This window comes from Caretta caretta, chromosome 11 (genome assembly GCF_965140235.1).
Source record: "Caretta caretta isolate rCarCar2 chromosome 11, rCarCar1.hap1, whole genome shotgun sequence".
Lineage (NCBI taxonomy): Eukaryota > Metazoa > Chordata > Testudines > Cheloniidae > Caretta > Caretta caretta.
Window position 1 is genome coordinate 41,590,799 of NC_134216.1, and position 18,134 is coordinate 41,608,932.

Here is an 18,134-nt window from a genome sequence, read left to right on the forward strand (position 1 = left end):
TTTGTTGTCCACACTGCCTGTTTGGCAGGCTTCCTGCTTCTGATGGACTTTAAACCAAAGTCACTGTTAGTTTTTGCGTCTTCAGCACATCGCTTCCCAACTTCTTCCTGGGCTTGTACAGGTTACTTGCCACAGTGCGGGTTCCTTATTTTCCTCAGCTCTATTTAACTCCGGGAACTAGTCATTTTGAAAACAAGGCTCAAGTCTGGGACAGCTAAAGACCTGTCCGCTTTGAAACTTCCCCGTCCTGTTGCTTGGCCGCACCCTGCATGTGGAGGATTCTCTCCCGCTCCCATTTTGTCTCTGCCCCACAGTTCGGTGTCTCTCATTTCAGGGCTGGGCTTGCGGGGGGGGGACTTAGCTCCTCGCTTGAGGGCCTTCGCTGTGTGACAGGCGTGGTGCCCGGGCCCCCTGCCCGCTGGGGCAGCGCGCGGGGTGGTGCCGGCTGGCTGGCTGCACGGAGGCGGGGTGTGTGGCTGACTCCTGGACTCGCACCGGAAGCGTGGGAGACACCCCGCCGGCAGACGCGGTCACGCCGGTTCCAGCCTCCCCGCAAGCGCCCAGGTGAGTTGTTCGCGGCTGGCTGCGCACGGGCACCGCCGGCCCGGGCTCCCGGGGAGAAGGTAGGGAGAGGAGAGCGCCGCGGGCTGCTCCCGGCAGGGGGCCGGAGCCGTGCGCTCGCTGGCGGCGGGAAGCCCCTGGCCGCGGCATCTCTCACGGATCCGCCCGGGACGCTCGGCGGGCCTCCGGGCACAGCCGCCCCTCAGGACCCGCACGGTGACGAGCCGCGGCTTCACTGCGCCAACGGAGGGCTGGGGTCAAGCTGCCTCAGTTCCGCCCCTGGGGTTGCGGTTTTGTCCCGAGCCCACCCTTCCCCTGGGGAGGGCCCGGGGGCGGGAGAGCGCTGCCCTGGCGGGTTTGCGGCTCTAGCCCAGCCCAGCCCATGCCAGGAAGGAACAAAACTCCAGCCCTGCTCCCCTGTAACTTTCAGCATTGGCAGTCAGAGCAAGGGAGGCAAGAGCTACGCTTCCCCTGCAAGCCTGGCATTCAGTCACACACAGTTAACTTTTGTATGATTGCTTCCTTCTGACTGGCCGCTGGTCCTGCTTATGATCTCAGTTGCACCGTGTAAATCAGTGCAACTCCACTGACCTCTGATTTCAACTGAAATCAGAGTTCTGCACAAGGATGCCATTTGCTCTTTCCTCTTCTTGTTCTGACATGTCCCCCCCTCTAAGCCATAGCAACTTTGAAAGTCCTTGGAGATATTTTTGTATGCCAGTATGTGACCTGACCTTTCCTCCTTGGAGCTGAGTCCTCTGCTCAGCATCCAGGGAGGCCAATTTCTTTGAAAAACAAAAACCTTGCATTTGGTTTTGGTTTTGCTTTTGGTAAGGGCACATATATAGTTCCCCAGAACTGAATTAAAGTGTAATGGCTTACATTATAAGTGTTAGGTCCTATTAATGTTTTGTGAGTGGCAGAGAGAGTATACCATGGTATACCATGATATAACAAACCACTCAGAATAAGAAATTCACCTTTAAAAATAATATTTATTTCTGATTATATGTAGGACTTGGACAGTTAACATTTAACAAAGAGAAAGTTCTCCGTTTTTCTCCCCTTTTTAAATGAGATTTCAAGTGAATTCATTTTATATACACATTGAACACACGCTGCCTTTTCCTAGCATTTTGCACTCCCTCAGTTTGAACACTTGAACTTAACCTTCATCTCCCCCCACCCCCCAGCAAAGCAATATATTCTTCTTGTCTTTTTGTTTCTGTGCTGTGGTATTTCTACATCTGTAATGTTTCTTGCCTCGAATATGACTTTATATTTCTTCCATAAACCCTCCATCCAGCATGATTCTTGTAGAGGTTCAGTGGTTAACCATCAGTATACAATGGATATTTAATTTTTTAATTCAGAAGCAGAACTAATTTGCAAATACTGGATTAACTGGGACAGATGTAGCTCGGTGGGGTGGTGATTTGGAATCATCTTTAGGGCCCAGTCCTGTATGGTTGAATTTAGTGAGAGTAGGATCAGGCTTCTTGAGACTAATGAAGCTAAACAAATTAAGACCCTGACAAAATATGTAGACATTGATCCTGGAATCAGATATGCTGATGCCTGTGTGGAGGCCCATGGCTCCACAGATCTGACTGCAGAATCAAAGCCTTGTATTGTAAACTCCTTACCCATGTTGTGTACATTGTTGAATACAGTGTTGGGAAATAATAGTGTAAAGTAACTAAAATGGTGCAAGTGACTTAGTATCTCTGAGTGTATATTTTCTGTTTAAAATGAAACATGAAGAGTCTTAAATCTCCACATGCAATGCAATATAGATCTAAAATAGAATAGTTTTGAATCATTTAAACTGAGCACTAAATTGTGTGATCATTCTCTGAAACTAACAGCTATATAAACTTCAGCTATTCAGACAAAATTAGAAATAAATTACAGAGGTTTTATAATTCCTTAGTTTTCAGACACATGAGATGGTAGAACTATAATTAATCATGTGATAAAGGTGTGCACAGTGTTGATTTTGTCTTAATTTATTGTAAGAATTAGAGAAAGGTTAGCAAAATGTTTATTTTAGAACATTGCATGGAATTTACATCTTATCCTTTTAATTTTTATCATAAACAATGGGGTGATGATGGCTCTGTTTTATATACAGAGTTTCTCCTGCATTATTTATTTCTTTATGTAATGAAGATTACATAAATGTAATCTTACATAAATTACATAATTGTAATAACAGATTACCACAGTGATTCCTTGCCCCTTTTCCAGTCAGACAAGGCAATGGACAACTCCTTTTTATGTTTTTATTTTAATTTTTAAATTTTGCTATTGAATGGAATATATTTGACCTCTTCTAGGACTAGAGACAGTATCAGAGTATCAGACTTGAGGATGGTCTAAAAATGGATGGCCAAAGATCTTGAAAGCCAAGGAACTGTTTTGCCAAATAAGGAAACTTGGCACATGCTACTGTGTATTTTAAGCTAGTACAAATGTAGTCCTACTTTATTGGCAAAGTGTTGGCAGTATGTGACCCCAAAAAAACACTGAAAACTACTTTGACCGTGTTACAAAATCAGAAAGTGCGGTGAGGGGAGTGAATAATTTAGTAGCTCGCTATGATGATTTGCAATGGGATTGCTAGAAGTAATCCAAACAATTGAATATTAAAATAGCTCCAGGGATGTGTGCAACAGGACAGATTCAGTACTCTGTATTATAAATGCACACAAATCTAACACCAGTATATTGGGACACAGACATATTGTGCAAGTTGTGCTAATCCTGTTCCTTTTTGTGTCTCTCACATTTAAACCATCAGTGGCAACTCGATCTACAATATAAATAGTAACTGATAAAATATTAGGGCTCTGTGCTTCCCTATGCACATACCGAAGAGGGGGGTTCTACCTCTGTAGCATTTCCCCATCCAACACATGCAAGCCCTTTTGCAGAGTTGGAGAGACAGGGGAAGTGGGTGGGCTTCATCAGGTTCCATTCTCTAACAGTGAAACACACTGAGACAGAATTAATTTGCACTGTTTTTCCTATTCAGTGCTACAGGACTCCCTCATTCATTAGAGAAGATCCAACTCCAGGAAACTTCCCTTTGTAGAAGCTAGTGAGACTCGATGACAGAGTGAAGGCAGAGGGCATCTGGCGGGTGTCTTTTGTCTTCTGTGGATTCCACAAGATCCGTGTGTTAAGGGAACATGGGAGAGAGCAAACCATCCTTTGTACCTCCATTCCCAATGGAAGAATTTGGAGGAAATTCTGAGTTTCAAAACAGAGCTGTCTTTCATAGGTTGGTTATTCCTACTTAGAAGTGAATGAGGCCCATAGTTAAATGTGGACATCAGTGGCTAGCTATCAGATGGTGTTAAGCATGCTGAGAATTTATTACTGTATTGAGCTGATCATGCTGTTGCCGAACAATTTGGATACAAAGCGACATACAATAACAGACTGCTAGTTACTGAATTAAAATAGAAATCTAAAGTGCAACAGAATGTTCCTTAGATCCTCTTCTCTTTGGTGCAAAAGTCAACAATTTCTAAGATCGCTGCAGAAATTGCTGTAAGGAGGGAAAAAAATAACTTTCAAAAGAGAAGATGGCTTCAGTTCTTGGGTTGTATTACTTCCAGCTCATGTTAACTGATAGAAATCAAAATTGAAGTTCAAGAAAGGAAAACTCTTTATTTTCATAAGGTGATAGGTTCTTTAGAAATACCTGAGAGAGAGAGAGAAAATGACTGAACCATTGCTTCAAATACTTACAATTCACAGTATTACTGAGCTGCCACAGCTTCGCTTCATAGACAACAAAGCCAATTAACATAGTTTTCCCCCACCGCTATAGTACAATAACAGCTAGAATGATAGAACTGTGGGGAGTACAAAGTTTCAGGCTATTGTGGTAGTTCTTTTTGAAAGAAGCAAAACAGAAAACTGTTACAATGAAAGATGCTCTTGTCTGAAAAGATCTGAAAATGCAGTGCTCAAGAGTAGAAGAGTGAAGCACTTGTTTTGGAGTAGAAGTATAAAAACTCAGTCTGGGGCCTAACGAACTATAAGAATTATCTGTTGATCCACTGTATAAACCCAGATTTGGCACACAATTGTAAAGTATCTCTTAAAACACGACAACAAGTTAATTAATAATGACGTGTAATACTCATATAGTAGTAACAGATACACCCAAACAATTGTTTTCTCCCACAAAACAAAGGGATTAATCTTTCCAGTTGACGATTAGCTGTTTTGTAGCTATACTGTAGATATGAAATAACAGTCAAATAGGTCTATTCTCTCATCCAGAAGAGGGCGACTGTGCATAACTCATGTTGGCATTAATTACAGATACCTGTATTAATAGCAGTTACCTGCATACATCTCCCATGAGCTCATTGGAAAATATATTTTGAAGAATGCAGTATGAACCAGTGTGTCATCTTTAAAATGTCTTAATGGTATAGTATGCCAGTGACTCAGATGTCTCTAGGCTTGTAGACAGTAGCAGATAAACTGTTTGCATTGGAAAGGAGTAAAGTTAGGGAGACATAAAATAACTTTTAGACATTTTCATTGATGGGGAAAGACCTATTGTGGATTTTGGGAATTAGTGAGTGAGTGAACAAAGGGGAATGAAAAGCATCACAAAATGTACATTGTTCAGTTATGTGACAGCTGTGATTCAGTTTTATTTATCCTTTGTGATGTACTAGTAAATGTTGAGGTATATTTTGTCTAAATAGCAAAATCTTAATAGTATAAGATCTTGCTCTGTGCTAGTAAATTTTTGAGAAGCTGTGTGGGTAACTTATTCTGTGTGTATGGGTTATGGGATCTGTAGGTTCTACAATAATTTAAAATAATTAGGTAGCTCTGACAGCTATTAATGCAAATGGTGAATACAGGAAATAGTTTACCTGTTCCCCCAAGAGCATTTTCCCTTTGCCTTTGTTTCTGTTCCTTCTGTCATCTCCAGCTCAACCACTTTTCATCACCTGTTTACAATTCTCTGTCTAATTTATGGTCCAATCCTATATACATTTATGCACGTGTCAAGGTTCCTTCCCCATTCTGAACTCTAGGGTACAGATGTGGGGACCTGCATGAAAACTTCCTAAGCTTACTTTTACCAGCTTAGGTTAAAACTTCCCCAAGGTACAAACTATTTTACCCTTTGCCCTTGGACTTCCACTGCCACCACCAAACTTTATCTGGGTTCCTGAGAAAACGTAGTTTGGAAACGTCTTTCCCCCCAAAATCCCCCTAACCCTTGCACCCCACTTCCTGGGGAAGGTTTGGTAAAAATCCTCACCAATTTGCATAGGTGACCACAGACCCAAACCCTTGGATCTTAGAATAATGAAAAAGCATTCAGTTTTCTTACAAGAAGACTTTTAATAGAAGTAAAAAAGAATCACCTCTGTAAAAATCAGGATGGTAAATACCTTACAGGGTAGTTAGATTCAAAACATAGAGAATCCCTCTAGGCAAAACCTTAAGTTACAAAAAAGACACACAGACAGGAATATTCATTCTGTTCAGCACAGCTATTTTCTCAGCCATTTAAAGAAATCATAATCTAACACATACCTAGCTAGATTACTTACTAAGTTCTAAGACTCCATTCCTGTTCTGTCCTGGCAAAGGCATCGCACAGACAGACACACAGACCCTTTGTTTTTCTCCCTCCTCCCAGCTTTTGAAAGTATCTTGTCTCCTCATTGGTCATTTTGGTCAGGTGCCGGCGACGTTACCTTTAGCTTCTTAACCCTTTACAGGTGAAAGTATTTTTCCTCTGGCCAGGAGGGATTTTAAAGGTGATTACGCTTCCCTTTATATTTATGACAGCACGCAAGTAGCTTTACTGCAATTAATAATTCCATTGTCTATAGTGAGACTACTCAAGTGAGTGAAGTTTAAGTAGGTGCATCAGTGTTTGCAAGACTGTGGCTTTATGACGTAAGTCCTCAGGGTAGGGAGCTTCTCTTTTCATTTGCCTATAAAGCACCATGTATACCTGTAGTACTGCATAAACAATAATAATTAGCTGTGAAATCTATTGAAGGGAAGAGCACAAATGGGCAGTTTCTGGCCACAAGGAAATAAGGGGCTGATGGCAAAGAAGCAGGAAAATAAAATTGAGTTTATCCAAAAAGAGGCTGGAATGTTGGGAAGGTTGACCAATCTCTGTTCCCAAAAGTTTTCTTTTTTAAATTTCATCTATATACAGCACAGTTTCAAAGGATTTGAGCCACATAAGATTAATAAACACCAAAGTAAATGCAATAACAACACTAGACCTGCGTAGGGAAGCAACCAAAAAAGGTTGCCACATAATTAAGATTCATCCCAGCTCACAACACACCAGCAACAGTTCACTTCAGCTCAGAGGGTTTGGTAAGAAAAAGAACCCATATTCCCTCACAGATGGTCTGGGAGATAAACTATGTTTGTCTCTAAATTCTGTGTCCTAAATTTGCCTCTCGAAAAAAATGCCTTTGATAAAAGTATTATGTTGTCAACCAGTGCTTTCAGCCTTATAGGACTTTGTCAGTGGATAGTCAAAATGTTTAAAAATAAGCAAGAAAACCGAGAAGACATTGCAGGTAGTCCTAGGCAATGTTTAAAGAACCAGTTGCTGCTTCACAGCTGGAGACCTGCAGTAACCAAATAGTGACTGAAACTGGATTTCTAGTCAGCTGTAATCTAAAATCCATAGCACAGTTGCATTGAAATCTTGGGGGGGGGGACCATAATCATTTTTTTAGTATTACAGTAGAGCCTAGGAACCCCAATCAGTGATGTTTGTGCTTGGCGCTATTCAGACATGTAACCTAGAAGATAGTCCAGGCCCCAGACAGTACACAATGCTTAGATCCTGTGTTGAGGAGCACTATAGAAAACATAAGGGCTTATTTAAACACAGAGTTGCACTGGTTTAACTCATGGTGTAATTTTAATTGGTGCAGAGGCTGCCTGGACACACTTATTTTGGTTTAGCTGAAGTTAATTAGGAACTGGTTTAACCTAAATCAAAATAAACCACTCTTAAACTGAAATACAATTTTCCACAGAGGATTTAAACTGGTTTAGATAAATCAGGGCAAATTAAACTGGTGCAAGTTTGTGTGTAGACAAGCCTCTGACAAATCATCTTATAGAAACCTTGCAAGAACTGCAGGATCCCACATGCTTGGCAGCGCCACTGAGGATCAAAACCTTTTTAGTTTACAACACTATAAAAATAGATTCAAAATTAATCCACAAATGTGATGGCTGTGAGTGATCAGCCACTCACTTAGGTGATAATAACATTTTTAAAAATCTACTACAGCCATAGGATTTATCACTAATAATCTACTGGAAGGACATTCTGTTCCTCTGACAACAAATATGGTATGATCTCTTAAAACTGTAAAATCCATTCTTGGCAGTATGCTCAGGATTTCACATATTAAAACTGAGAAATTATTTTCCACTTATGCTTTGTTATAACATTCAAGCATAACTGAGTTACTTTGGGAAGAGATTTTTATTTTGGCCATCTTTTTCCATGTCTTTCTACCTTTCTCAGCGTGCGGAGAAGAGTACATGGGCCTCAGGCTTACATCGCACTCCTGCCAGAATGTTCAGTTGCTTAGGCTATGTATATTTTCTGTGAAGTGATCACACAACATGGAGAGATTGCATGCTCCAGATTCCAGAACTCCTATGCAAGCTCCAGCTGAAAGTGCATTTCCCGTTTGTCAGTGTGCTTCATGTTAGGGGACCTGTTGACGCACTAGCCTTTTGCAGTGCTGCTCCAGTGTGTGCAGGAAACATCACTAAATCCAAGGAAAATTTCTAACCATTTCTCTGCAAACAGCTGCTTCTCAGAGTCTGGACAAACTCTATAAAATGTTTGCATAGGCTATTGGCATGTGAGTTTCTTAACTTTATTTTCCCTTTAATCTGTTCACTGTTTTTTGCTGTAACTTGTTTATGGCAATCGGTTCTTGCTTTATGATATCTAAAGCATGGTTAGGAGTGTAATAATTCTGTGGAACAGACGTATTAATTAGACTTTTTCTCCTTACAGATTTTGTTGTGGTATATTTTGTCATTATGAGATGTCGTCTCTCAGTGCTTCATTTGTGCAAATTCAATTTGATGACTTGCAGTTCTTTGAAAGCTGTGGTGGAGGGAGTTTTGGGAGCGTTTATCGAGCCCGATGGATATCACAGGACAAAGAGGTGGCTGTAAAGAAGCTGCTCAAAATAGAGAAGGAGGTAAGAATTCACTTCTGGTTTTTTTTCTGCTATGAAACAAATTACTGTTAATAATATCTGAATGTTTTCCACTCTGTTCCTGATCAAGGAAGACCTCCTTGGGATTTTTTTGTTTTAGTTATTTAAGCCAGTTGAATGGTGGTTGTTAGAGTTTAAACATGCTGAGTGTCTTCTGCATCTGTCCCACAGGATTCTTCCTTCCCTGTTTTTTTTTTTTTTCCTGCCCTGCTCCCTCTTACCCCTCTCAGAGGTCCCTTGCCACAGTGACCCTCTGGAACAGGGCCGGATTAACGCAGGGGCTTTAGGGGCTGCAGCCCAGGGCCCCAGGCTAAGGGAGGGCCCCGCAAAAATAAATCCATAATTATATACAATTCAGTGGTCACCAACCTGTCGATCGTGATCGACTGGTCAATCCTGGAGCCTCTGCCTGTCGATCACGATCTCTGGGCCGCTAAAAGTCCAGCGGCGCAGCATGGCTCAGGCAGGCTGCCTGCATGCCATGGCCTCTTGGAAGTGGCCAGCTGCTGACACGTCTCTGTGGCCCCTGGTGCCGGGGGGGGGCAGGCGGGTCCGCGCACTACCCCCACCCCCAGCACCGTCCTCGCAGCTCCCATTGGCTGATTCCCGGCCAATGGGAGCTGCGGGGGTGGCACTTATGGGCACAGGCAGCACACGGAGACACGCTGTTCCCCTCCCTGCGGGGGCGCAAAGCAGTCGGCCGCTTCCAGAGCGGCATGGGGCCACGGCAGGCTGGCAGTCTGCCTCAGCCCTGCTGCGCTGCCGGCCAGGACCCACCTGTGGTAAGCACCTCCCGGCCGGAGCCAGCAGCTCTCACCCCCTCCTGCACCCCACCTCCCTGCCCCAGGTCAGAATCCCCTCCTGCACCAGACTCCTTCCCAGAGCCCTCACCCTCTCTTGCATCCCAACACTCTGCCCCAGCCTGGAGCCCCCTCCTGCACCCAAACTTTCTCCCAGAAAGAAATTAATATAACAGCTGTTCTAAGGTAAGGAGTAGGCTATTCTGAATTAACTATAGTCTACATGTTTTAAGACTGAAATGTAACCACAGGATGGCTTTATGTAAATTAAAAGGCAAGTTTAGTATAGCGTTAATAGCCTCGATGCCATAATTGTGATCATTTTGTTTTAAATTGGGAAAAAGACTTTTATACAGGATCACAAAATCTAATAGCCCCAGGCCCGCAGGAGAGTTAATCCGTCCCTGCTCTGGAGGAGAAGAGCAAGGTGCATCCTGTGGGCTATTCAGTCCCATTCAGTACTGTTGGCCAAACAGATCACCAGATAGTAATAGGAAACAGTTGAACTCTCCTTTTGCGCTCTTAACTTCTGGCCTGTGTTTGAGGGAGCAGCCTTGGTCCTGCACCGTCCATGGTATAAGTCTTCATAGAGTTAGCCCCAGCTTTTAGTTGGGTGTTACCCCCAGCTCCCCTCATGTCCACACAGTAAAACCTCACCCGAGTTCAATGGTGCTTTCAACTGATCTGGTTGCGGGTGCAAGCTATAGAATAGGTTCCACTTGCAGGCTCACTTAGCAGTGAGGACACAGTCCTAAATCACTCAAGTGCTAACAGTCCTCCAATGACTTCCCACAGTTCCTCCTCCTCCAATGACCAGAAGGATGGACAAATTCTCCCATGATTCACTGGGAAAGAATCATAGACCAACTCAGCTTACTGCAGCACAAAGAACTATGGAATGTACCCCCAGAAGCCATGGTGACATACAGGGGGGTGCAGCACCTGTGAGAATGCAGTAATTTGAATAGGGTCATGCAATGAAGCTGCTCAAACTCAGGCTAGGCTAATCTGGGTGTCAATCAGCTGGACTAACTCTGCAGTAAAATCTTACCCTTGTGGCAGGGAATTGTCGAATCCTTAGACAGCCTTTCGAGTACTAAATCCTTCTGATTTTCACACAATATTCTTACTCCCCAGAATTGCAAAATGCGTTTGAGTCAGTTCTCAGTTAAAGAGGAGGAAAAAAGATTTGAAGGGTATTACATTTATTAAATATTCAGATGTGATGGTGTCTTGAATGTGACAGCATTTGGAGAGCATGATTGTTTTCCACTTCAGATGACAGTCCAAATTAAGATGTCAAATCCCCACATCTCCTGTGGAGGTCAATGGGAGATATGGATGCTCAGTCACATTGAAATTCAGGATAGAAATTCAGTTTTTAATTTGGATTAATTTTTTTCATTAACTTTCTTAATTTTATTTAAAATACAGCTGTGGGAATAACTGATTTTTAATGGGGTGTTTTTTTGTTTTTTTTTGGTTCACTGGCCATACCAAAAAATTGAATCAAAATTTCATTTCAGGTTGATCCATGACAAAAAAATCTTCAGCAAACCAAAAATGTGGTGGTGGTTTTTAAAAATGTCTTCCAGATTAAATAAAACCTTTTAAAAATTAATTCTTAAATAAAATTGAAGTAAAACTCAAAACATGAAGTTGTACTGAATTAAAAAATCAAAATGCTTCATTTTTAAAGGCCAGAACAAAACATTTTGATTTTGGGAGATTTTGTTGTTTGTTTTGTCAATTAAACCATTTGGTGAGTTATCAAATTCACAAAATGTTTCAAGTGACCCAAATCAGCATATTTTGGCAAAGAAAATTTTTGTCTGAAGATTTCACCCAATTCTAAAAAATGTATGTTTTATTAAAAAAAACTTTAAAAAAAATAATTTTGCTTCCTGGCTAAGAACAGGTTTGCAGACCAACATAGATATTTGTGGCTTGATTTAAAATTTGAAAAAACCCTGCTCTCTGGTAGCAATGGCAGATGTCACACTACAAACATGAATTGGCAGCGTGTATCATGATTTGCTAATTATTTGATGCAAACTACTTAAAGCAACTTTTGACCTTGGTAACTGTAGGCTGGTTAGCCTGACATCAATTCTGGGCAAAATAATGAAAAAGCTTCTATGGGATTCAGTTAATAAAGGATGGGAACATAATTAATGCCTGTCAATGTAGTTTTATTGAAAATAGGTCTTGTCAAAAAAAACTGATTTCATTCTTTGATGAGATTGCAAGTTTGGTTGATAAATGTAACTACATCGATGTAATAGACTTAGACTTTTGTGTGGCTTTTCTGATTATAAAAAATTAAATGGATTAAAAACTGGCTAACTGACAGATCTCAGAAAAATGATGGGCGATCATCGTGGAATATGAGTCTTTCTAGGTGGGTTTTTACAGGGATCAGTATTAATCCTGATTCTATTCAACATTTTTCATCAGTGATCTGGAAGTTAATATAAAATCATTACTGATAAAATTTGCAGATGACATAAAGATTAGTGGTATGTTAAAAAAATGACAGGGAAGTTGTACAGAGTGATCTGGGTAGGATGGGCCGATTGAAACAAAATGTGTGTTGTTGCAGTCAAATGCAAAGTTATACATCTTTGAATGAGGAATGCTGGCTATAGATTATGGGACTGTATCCTGGAAAGCAGTGTGTCTGAGAAGGATTTAGAGGTCATAGTTGACAAGCAACTCAACATGAGTTCCCAGTGATGCTGTGGGGAAAAGGACGAATGCAATCCTTGTATGTATAATAAAAGCTTTATCCGGCATATTAGGTGTATGGGGGGGTTCCGGTCAGTCAAAAATTCTAGTTAACTAAGAGGAAGGGAGTTTGGGTGTGGGAGGGGACTCAGGTCTGGGGTGCGGGGTGTGTGTGCAGGGCGCAGGCTCTGGGAGGGAGTTTGGATGCAGGAGGGGGCTCGGGGCAGGGGGTTGGTGTGCAGGATGGCATGCGGGGCGCCATATCCAGGCGGCGCTCACCTCGGGCGGTTTTCTGCAAGCAGCGACATATCCCTACTGCTCCTAGGCAGAGGTGCGGCTAGGTGGCTCTGCATGCTGCCTCTGCCTGCAGGCTCTGCCCCCGCAGCTCCCATTGGCTGTGGTTCCCAGTCAATGGGAGCTGCAGAGCCAGCACTTGGTGCAGGGCGGGGGCAGTGCACAGAGCCCCCATGGCCGTTCCTCCACCTAGGAGCAACAGGGACATGTCGCCGCTTCTGGGGAGCCACTCAGAACCAGGAAGGGAACCTGCTGGCCCTGCGCCAAACCAGACTTTCCATGAAGATTAGAAATGCCAGTTTATAGAGCTTTCTGGTTGGTAAAGTGCCAGATAACATAGCTTTTACTGTATATCAGGAAAGTAGCGAGTAGGAATAGGGAGGTGGTTTTACCGCTGTATGTGGTATTGGTGAGACTGATACTGAAATGTTGTATTTAGTTCTGGTAATCAGATTTTTAAAAGAGCCACAAAAATGCTTCAGGGGCTGGAGAAAATGCCTTAGCTCAAGAGACTTTAACAGCTCAATCTGTTTAGTTTATCAAAAGAAAATTGAGAGGTGACTTGATTACAGTGTATAAGCACATCACAGGGAGAAAATACCAGCTACTACAGGGCTCTTTAATCTATTGGAGAATGTCATAACAAGAATCAATGGTAGGAAGTTGAAGTCAGACATATTCAAACTGAAGAGTGAGGGTGACTGACCATTGGCAAGGGAAGTTGTGGATTCTCCTGGTTTTGATGTCTTCGTATCAAGACTGGATGCCTTTCTGGAAGATGTGCTTTAGCCAAACAGAAATTATTCCATTCACTACAGGGGTAATGGGTTAAAATTTAATGGCCTGAGATATACAGAATGTCAGACTAAATGATCTAATGGTCCCTTCTGGCCTTAAACTCTAAATCGTAGGGCTTATCTACAAAAATACACAGAAAAATTAATCTGAATTAAGTAAAGGTGTAATTTTAAAGTGGATTAGTTAACGTCCACATGAGTTAAGGGAGTTTATTTAGAATTAAGATGGCTTTGTCAGTTCAGCTTAATCCACTTCCAAAGTGGAGTCTGAATAAGAGCACTCACACAAGGATTTAAAGCAGTTTAACCAATCCACTTTAAATTAACATCTTTTATTAACTTTTCTGAGTTCCCTGTGTAGACAAGCTCTGTGATAGTTAAGATTCTTTTAATATGTTGTTCAGTTTATCCAGAATTATGATTAAAAGCCATAATGATTCCCTGTAAATGTAACTGTCTTATCTTTCTGAATATAATCAAACAGCAACTTGTTATAACTGTACATATTTATATTGTTTAGTTGATGTTTGGACAATCAGTGTTTTAGCCGAGAAACTAATTATTGCTGCTTATGGTATCTTTGGAAGTAAACGTTTTGGTAAATTTCCTTTTAAACTCCATGATTGATTCTTTTTTTTTTTCTATTAACTTCTGCCAGTGTTCCAAAACAATTGATTAAAGAAAAAAACCTGTAGAAGCGTTTTGGGGACGCTTTCTCATAAGTGTTTTGTCATTGCTAGCTGTGATTCCAATGGTTGAAGCCAGGTTAAAAAAGCTATGGTATCTTTCTCTTGAGTTATTTTGAGTTTAAAAAGAACAAAAAATAAAGCAAATAAATAAATAAAGCCATATAGTAAAGCTACAGTTTCCGTATCTGGTTTTCTTGATTAAAAATAAATATAAAATAAAGAGTAGTATGGTGTGTGTGATAGTCAAGTGAGATGAGCTCCAGTTGTATATATCTGAAGATAATGCCTACCCAAATGTGTACCTACATATCTTAATCAAATATGTATTCAGAGAAGCTTAGTTATGAACATATTAATAAGCATTTTTCAATGTTAGCTCATAGTTTCATTATAAGCCATAATTAAATAATTTTGAGAAATGGGAAGAGCTCTATCAGACACCAACTTCTTACAGACAGACAATAAAATATGACTTCATATAAGGGTGTGTATGTGTGTGAATGAGCATAGATAAATAGGCATATTGAGAAGAAGAAATATTCTACAAGGCCTTGATTTGAATACCAAAGCTGAAAACTCAGTGCAAGACTTTGATTATGTAAACTGCATCTCAAATGATTATAAAATAGCAGCAGAAACAAAATTAAATTGCAGCTTTACTATTTAATCCAGAATACTGGGGGGGTGGTTGGTTATAAATAGGGACCTGTTCTATGAGTTACTTTTCATAAACTAGTATTTAATGATTCAGATGAGTAGTATGATGTTTAAACTGTGTGCAGGAAAAATAGAATTCTTTCCTATACTGTAGGAATGTTGCTAGTCTCCCAGATGCATGCCTGTTGTTTTTGTGCATGGGCAAAGTGAATTAATGTCTGGGACCCTGATTTGACATCCATTTAAGGCCTTGTCTACACTGCCACTTTACAGCGCTGAAATTTTCTCGCTCAGGGGTGTAAAAAAATACCCCCCCGAGAGATGCAAGTTTCAGCACTGTAAAGTGGTAGTGTAGACAGTGCATCAGCGCTGGGAGCGCCACGGGGGGGGGGGGGGCGGTTTGCTTTTTTTTTTTTTTTTTTTTTTTTTACAGCGCTGGGCAAGCTCTCTCCCAGCGCTGGTGCCGCAACTACACAGCCACGTTAAAGCGCTGCTGCAGCAGCGCTTCAACGTTGGTCGTGAAGACACACCCCAAGTCAGTCAGAGTTGCATTGAGCCCTAAGAGTCTAATCCTACAAAGTGCTGCTAATCCTCAAATCATCCCTAACTCAATAACCAGCACAGATTTTCACCTGATGGAAATGTTCAAATTCACCTATCGTTTTAGACACTGCCTCTTTACATTTTAACTGAGCAGCATCTGCTAACCAAAATCCCCTCTGTTGTGTTGTAGAACTGTGCAGTTCAGTCATTATTCATCGCAGGTCATGGATTACTATGGGGGTTTTGAGTAACCGTTCTCAGAAACTGTGAAGGTAATCAGAAATACTTTTTTATATTTTAAAGTTGCTGAGATGCTGCAGCTCATTTCCATAAATACCTTTTTAACAGACTGTGATGATTACAGATATAACTAAAAGAAAAGGAGTACTTGTGGCACCTTAGAGACTAACCAGTTTATTTGAGCGTAAGCTGTAGCTCACGAAAGCTCATGCTCAAATAAATTGGTTAGTCTCTAAGGTGCCACAAGTACTCCTGTTCTTTTTGCAAATACAGACTAACACGGCTGTTACTCTGAAACAGATATAACTGTTAGTGTTGGAAAAACTTAGTCTGAAATCCTATTTTTTTCAACCAGTAAACCAACAAATAAAATAAAGAGCCTCTGCGAGTTACAGAGGTTTAACTAGCTCTTATGTGCAACTATTGGTGCACTACTCACATTTTCTTGTTGGAATTTTGCCTGAAAAATGCTTTGATTTAATTTTAACATCACTGTTCTTTAGCAGTACTTTGAAACCTTGCAAACTATCCTTACACTATTGATGGACAATAGTAATATGTCTGGTTTGTTTACTCAGTTTCTAGCATGTATAAACATTCTTTTTTATAACAGGAATACTAATATACAAAGAGAATAATTCAGTTTTATGCAGCATACCAGTAGTAAGAAAACACAGCCATTATAGTATCTATCATACGTGCTGCTGGTGGTCTGTACAAGCTGCAGTGTAAACTCCAAGGGTGAAGATTGGGAATTGTGGCTAAAAGGAAAGCAAATTAAACTAAACTATTACTGAGAACCATTGATTCACCAGCCTTACCACTTGTGAATCAAAAATGTTGTTTTTGAGTGTGCTATTAATTCTCTGTATTTTATCCTGTCAGTCATGCCTGAATAATGTGTTTTAGTTTTGTTGAGCATCAAGCATAAAAACATGTTTTCACTAGATCTGATGCTGTTGTCTTTGAAGTCTGGCTACTCTCAATGGAACTGAATTTTATATTGTCAGGTTTTCCAGTTTAGATTAGTTTATGTAAGGAGCTTATGCTGTTGTTTTTTAAAACTGATTTATAAAAGTGGACTTGTTACATGGTTTTAAAAAAAGAAAAGAAAAGACAATTTGTTTGCATTTTTATTTCATGATACACCTCCAAAGTGGGTCTCTCCCCTAAATGCTGCCCATATATGTAACTTCCAAGCTAGATGAGTTCAGTTTAATCACATGACTGTCACAAATGTTTGCAGTCTTAAAAGAGAGTATGTGGTAATGCTAAATCTAGGACACAAGAGTAGGAACTGCAAATAACTTTTGTGAGCAACAAGAGAAAAGCAACAGAGTAAAACAGAATAAAACAAACTGAAATCAATACTTAACTCAGTCAGGACTAAAAATAGAGGTGTTCTTTTTGCTTGCAGTTTATAGATATTAAAGATACTCGGTGGCAGTCTTGACTGGATTTCCTTTCTGGGAGGTTTATGTGATGAAGGGCTATTTTAATGTCATTTTATCAGCTCTTTATAGGAATTATTTTTCCCTTTCATCTCAGTATCTACAAATAATGCTTTTCCGTAGACTGTTTCTTCTACTAAAACTTCTGAGAATCTTTATTTTAATTCTTCTGTTACATTTAAGAGGGGGAAAAAGGCCATCTTCTCGGTAACCAGCTCAGTTACGCCAATGGTGTCTACAATCATCCTTGCCTCCTGTTTCATTTGTCTTTTGTGAAAAATAAATAATTTAAGATACTTAACTTGACTCTGAGGAGAATGGTGCTCTAACCTGTTGTTCTTGTTCCACCTCAGCCTCTGACTGGTGGCATTTGTTGGGCAGGGAACTCTGGCTACTACGCTGTCCACTTCAAACGTTGTAAAATGAATAGTTGTGGCCAGGGGAGAGACGTCTAGTAAGAACCTTTGGCCGTGCCTGCTGCTGAAGTTGGTCTTCCACTCTTTTCTCAAGGAGATTTTTATGGAGGGTTTAAATCCTGTAGGATTTCTGTGTTTGTTATTTTCTCTGGGGACTGTAGACAGAGGATAGCCTTAGATGATTCATTGAGCACAAGTGCTACTTAAGTCTTCAGAGTTATTGTTGTCACAACCAATATGATGCCAAAACACTGTCAATGTCTAGCAGAGACACTGTTGGAAGAGATGGTATGACCTCCTCAGAATAGGCTGATTGCTGGAAAAAATAGGCTTTATTTTTTCATTGTGTATGTATGTGGTTTTTTTAACTTTATCTTCTAATCCAGTGGGTTTTCAAACTGTGGGTCACAACCCAGTACTGGGTCACGGAATGGGAAGCACTGGGTTGCAGTGACTATGGTCAGCACTGCCAACTGGACCTTAAAAGTCCCATTGGTGGTGCTGCCCAGCTAAAGCAGGCTAGTTCCTACCTGTTCCGATACCACGCTGCAGGAAGCAGCCAGCAGCAGGTAGGAACTAGGTGGTGTGGGGCCACGGGGCTCCGTGCGCTGCCCCTGCCCCAAGCACTGGCTCCACACTCCCATTGGCCGGTTCCCAGCCAATGGGAGCTGGAGGGGGCG

General features: G+C 41.1%; 1 protein-coding gene across 4 annotated transcripts in view; it reads left to right on the forward strand.

The window, feature by feature from the left end:
- The first annotated feature begins 444 nt into the window (after positions 1-444).
- The window catches only part of MAP3K20 (mitogen-activated protein kinase kinase kinase 20), a 129,093-nt gene continuing 111,403 nt past the window's right edge, over positions 445-18,134 (forward strand). The window contains exons 1-2 of one of the 4 annotated variants that reach the window (XM_048869632.2): positions 445-564; positions 8,633-8,822. In XM_048869632.2, coding sequence (XP_048725589.2) covers positions 8,664-8,822 — 159 coding nt within the window. In that variant the 5' untranslated portion in view covers positions 445-564; positions 8,633-8,663. The other 3 variants (XM_048869629.2, XM_048869631.2, XM_048869630.2) reach the window with 3 other exon arrangements.